The sequence below is a fragment of the Ochotona curzoniae genome, unplaced genomic scaffold, assembly GCF_017591425.1.
Source record: "Ochotona curzoniae isolate NIBS_2020 unplaced genomic scaffold, NIBS_Ocur_1.0 scaffold_3835, whole genome shotgun sequence".
Lineage (NCBI taxonomy): Eukaryota > Metazoa > Chordata > Mammalia > Lagomorpha > Ochotonidae > Ochotona > Ochotona curzoniae.
Genome location: NW_024467114.1, coordinates 31,716,670 through 31,719,965, shown reverse-complemented (window position 1 = coordinate 31,719,965; position 3,296 = coordinate 31,716,670). Strand labels below are relative to the sequence as shown.

The following is a 3,296-nucleotide window of genomic DNA, read 5'->3' as shown; positions in this document are numbered from 1 at the left end:
GAAGGAAATAAAAATCAAGCACCGTTTGCCCGTTGTATTTATTTGGTTTCATCTCTGTGTTTAAAGAGGGAAAGTTCTGTGTAACTTTTGGGCATAGATACATTTGTTCATGACCTAACTAGAAACAATAAGTTGCAATTTTAAAATTGTAAATTACTTCAACAGTTACCAAGAAAGTTCAGGTTCACTGTTTGTTTTTTTTTTTTGTTTTTGTTTTTTTTTTTTTTGTCTTTTCCTAAAATCTTTACAGGGAGCGCTGAAAATAGATAACATACTAAGTGCTATTTCTTTTTAGTGGATAGAACACTCCAAAATGTGATATTTATCCGTACAGTCAGAGGTAAGTAAACAGCGTTCCTCCCGCCTAATTAATCAAAAGGAACGTTATTCTTTTGCATGCACTTGCTATTCGCGTATGTGTATACAGACCATTACTGTCAACATTTTCCACTTTCAGGAAAACGAACCTACTATTAACGAACCCTCGAATCCTCGCAATGGAGTGGCCAAGACGAAACTACACAGCAACAATAGAAAAGAATTCCGCTTCCATCCCGCGTGTCTGACAGTGTTATATGGCGGCTACCACCTCCAAATGTTAGTGAGCAAATCTGTGAAAATATGGCTATCTGGGCCTTGACAAGGGCTCGAAGAGATGCTGGTGAGCCCACTAAACGGCAAGCTGGAATAATAAGAAAGCTATCTTTTGAAATAGCACGCCTGTGCCTGTCAGTAGCTGGTTTATTTGAGTTTTCCACTGCTTTGTTTATATTAGTGCTCAATCCCTCCTGGGTGCCTCTTACAGTTCAACAAGCAGGTATTCACCACCCAACTGACTCCTGTGCTAAAAAAAATATAGACCAAACTCTAAAGTTCTTAAAATTTTCAATCATATTTATTTATTGCAGAAAAATAATATACAAAGATTATTTACAAAAACAATCATAAAAATATGAATGCATTTAGACATCGGATCTATCTGCATTTTTTTTACCATGGGTCCTCAATAAATAAATAGAATGTTGTTTTTTGTATTTTAAGGTTTTTTTTTTTCCCTCAGAGGAAGAACAAAAAAAAAAAAAAGTGGAATTCACTGACTATGATCTCCGCAGGCCAGTTTGATCCCAGTATATATTTATAGATATTTAAATTCCTAACGATGCTCTGAGAATTCCTCTGACGGTGACCTTTTTAAAATGGAGGAAAGTCCGTGGTGAACCCCTTTCTTCCAGTGGCTGATGGGCACGACCTCTCGATAATGCATGCATGAAAAAAAAAAATAAAAAACATTCTTCGTCAAAAAATAAAAAAAAATTAAAAAAAAATCCAAAACACACAAAGGAACACAAATAACGGTTCAGACTTCTATCAGAATGTGGAGGATGGTGCCGCGGCCCTTGTGGCCATCGCTGTCCACCGGCCTGTCTCAAGCTTTCTTTTTTAAGAGTGCGCCCCACGCCCTGCTGCTTTGATTTTGGGATCTCGGCTCTTCTAATGTCCAAGAGAATCTTTGGCCTGACACAGTTAAGTGTTAGTTATCCAGCTCCAGAGTCTCTAGACTGTCCATCCTGTCCTCCTCTGGAAGCAAGGACATCTGCAAAAACCCAGAGAGGAGATGGGTAAGGGGGTGGGGGGAGTCCATTATCGCCGAGTTCTCTGCGGCCGCAGCCTCAGTCCGGCGCGCACCGCCACCGAGCACTGCGCCGCGCAACCTGGAAGGATTTCAGCCCCGGGGCAAGAGGAAGTGGGTGGGCGGAAAGGAGGGAGGAGGTGGAATTTGGAAACGTTTGTTTTCGGGAGAAGAACGAAATTTGCAAGGCGAAAACTTAAGACAGGCGCTGGCACCGCAGGGGCTGTCCCGCGACTCTCCCGGCCTTTTCGCGGTCTCTCCGCTCGCGCACACCCACGCACGTGTACATCCCCTGGGGGTACCCTCTCCCCCTCCCCCACAATAACGCATTTCCCCAGCTCTCCAGCCGGGGTCCAAAGGCTCCCTCCAAGGGTGGACAAGGGGAGGGGAGGCTGCGAGGAGAGCAGGAGTCCGGCGCTCGGCGAGACGGACAGGGGACAGCGGCCAGCCGCGAGGCGCAGAGGCGCAGGTCCTTACCTAGGTCTCCGGCCCTGCCGCGGGGGTGGGGAGCTCCGCCTGCTAGTGGGACGCGGACATGGACCAGGCCCCCTCCATCCTCCAGACAGAGAAGGCGTAGCTGAGTCGCTCGTGGGCCACGTAGCTGCAGCTTGCCATCTTGGAGTCCAGCTCGTCGCTCTGCAGGACCTGGTAGAGGAAGTCGATGTACCTGGCGGCCAGCTTGAGGGTTTGGATCTTGCTCAGCTTGTCCGAGGGCAGCGTGGGGATGATCTTGCGCAGCGCTGCGAACGCCTCGTTCAGCGACTGCGTGCGCTGGCGCTCCCGCACGTTGGCCATGACCCGCTGCGTTTGCAGCTCTTCGTAAGACTGCGGGCTCCCGCCGCCGCTGCTGCTGCCGCCGCCGCCTCCCGAGCCGCCGCCGCCGCCACCGCAACCCGCAGACTTCTTGCCTCGCTTGCCCTGGGCCGGGCTGCCGGGCTCATCGCCGCCTCCGACGCCCCCGCCCGCGGCCCCGCCGGGCCCCGCGCCGCCGCCCGCGCTGCGCCGGCTGCTGCGCCGCTTGCGCCCCCCGCGCTTGCCGCTCGGCGGCTGCTGCCGGTCCGGCTCCTCCTCGCTGTTGCTCAGGCTGTCGTCGGCCGGCGAGACGGGCGAGCTGGACACGTCCTGCATCATCTCTCGGGCGGCGACGCGCGGCCTCGCGCGCCCGGGGCACACAGGGTGGGAGGCGGTCCGGAGGAGAGGAGCAGAGCGGGGCGCTTCAGCCCGCCAGCTTCCCCAGCGCGCGGCGCCGGCCCCGGGCGGTGCGGCCCGGCGAGAAGCGAGCGGGAGGAGCGAGCGGGAGGACCTCCGCGGGGAGGACGCGCGCGCGCGCGGGGGCGGGCGGGCGGGGGAGGAGGCGGGCAAGAGGCGGGCGAAGGTGGGGGGGAGGGGACGGTGTGGATGGCCCCGAGGTCCAAAAAAGACGGCGCCCCAGCGGCCGCCCGCACAGCCGGCTTGGCCTCCTGGAAACCCGGCCGGTGCTGGCGAACCCGCGAGGTGTCTGAGAAGTTGGGCGAAAGCTGCAAACTTGGCGGCTCTTATACCTCCGCACAGGCGGAAAGTTTGGGGGCAGCAGTGTCATTGGCCTGACGTTGGGGAGGAGGGACTTTTCCAAGTTTTATAGGAAAGTTTCCGCTTTCCAGCCCCCTCCTCCAGCCCTGCCCCCTAC

The 3,296-nt window shown here is 54.4% G+C and overlaps 1 protein-coding gene across 1 annotated transcript; it reads right to left on the bottom strand.

The window, feature by feature from the left end:
• Positions 1-1,205: 1,205 nt before the first annotated feature.
• TWIST1 (twist family bHLH transcription factor 1) lies at positions 1,206-2,938 on the bottom strand. Its single transcript, XM_040964945.1, has 2 exons — positions 2,108-2,938; positions 1,206-1,594 (listed from the first exon to the last, which is right to left on the bottom strand). Exon 1 carries the CDS (start codon positions 2,759-2,761, stop codon positions 2,150-2,152), a length of 612 nt encoding a protein of 203 aa, XP_040820879.1. The 5' UTR covers positions 2,762-2,938; the 3' UTR covers positions 1,206-1,594; positions 2,108-2,149.
• Positions 2,939-3,296: the final 358 nt, after the last annotated feature.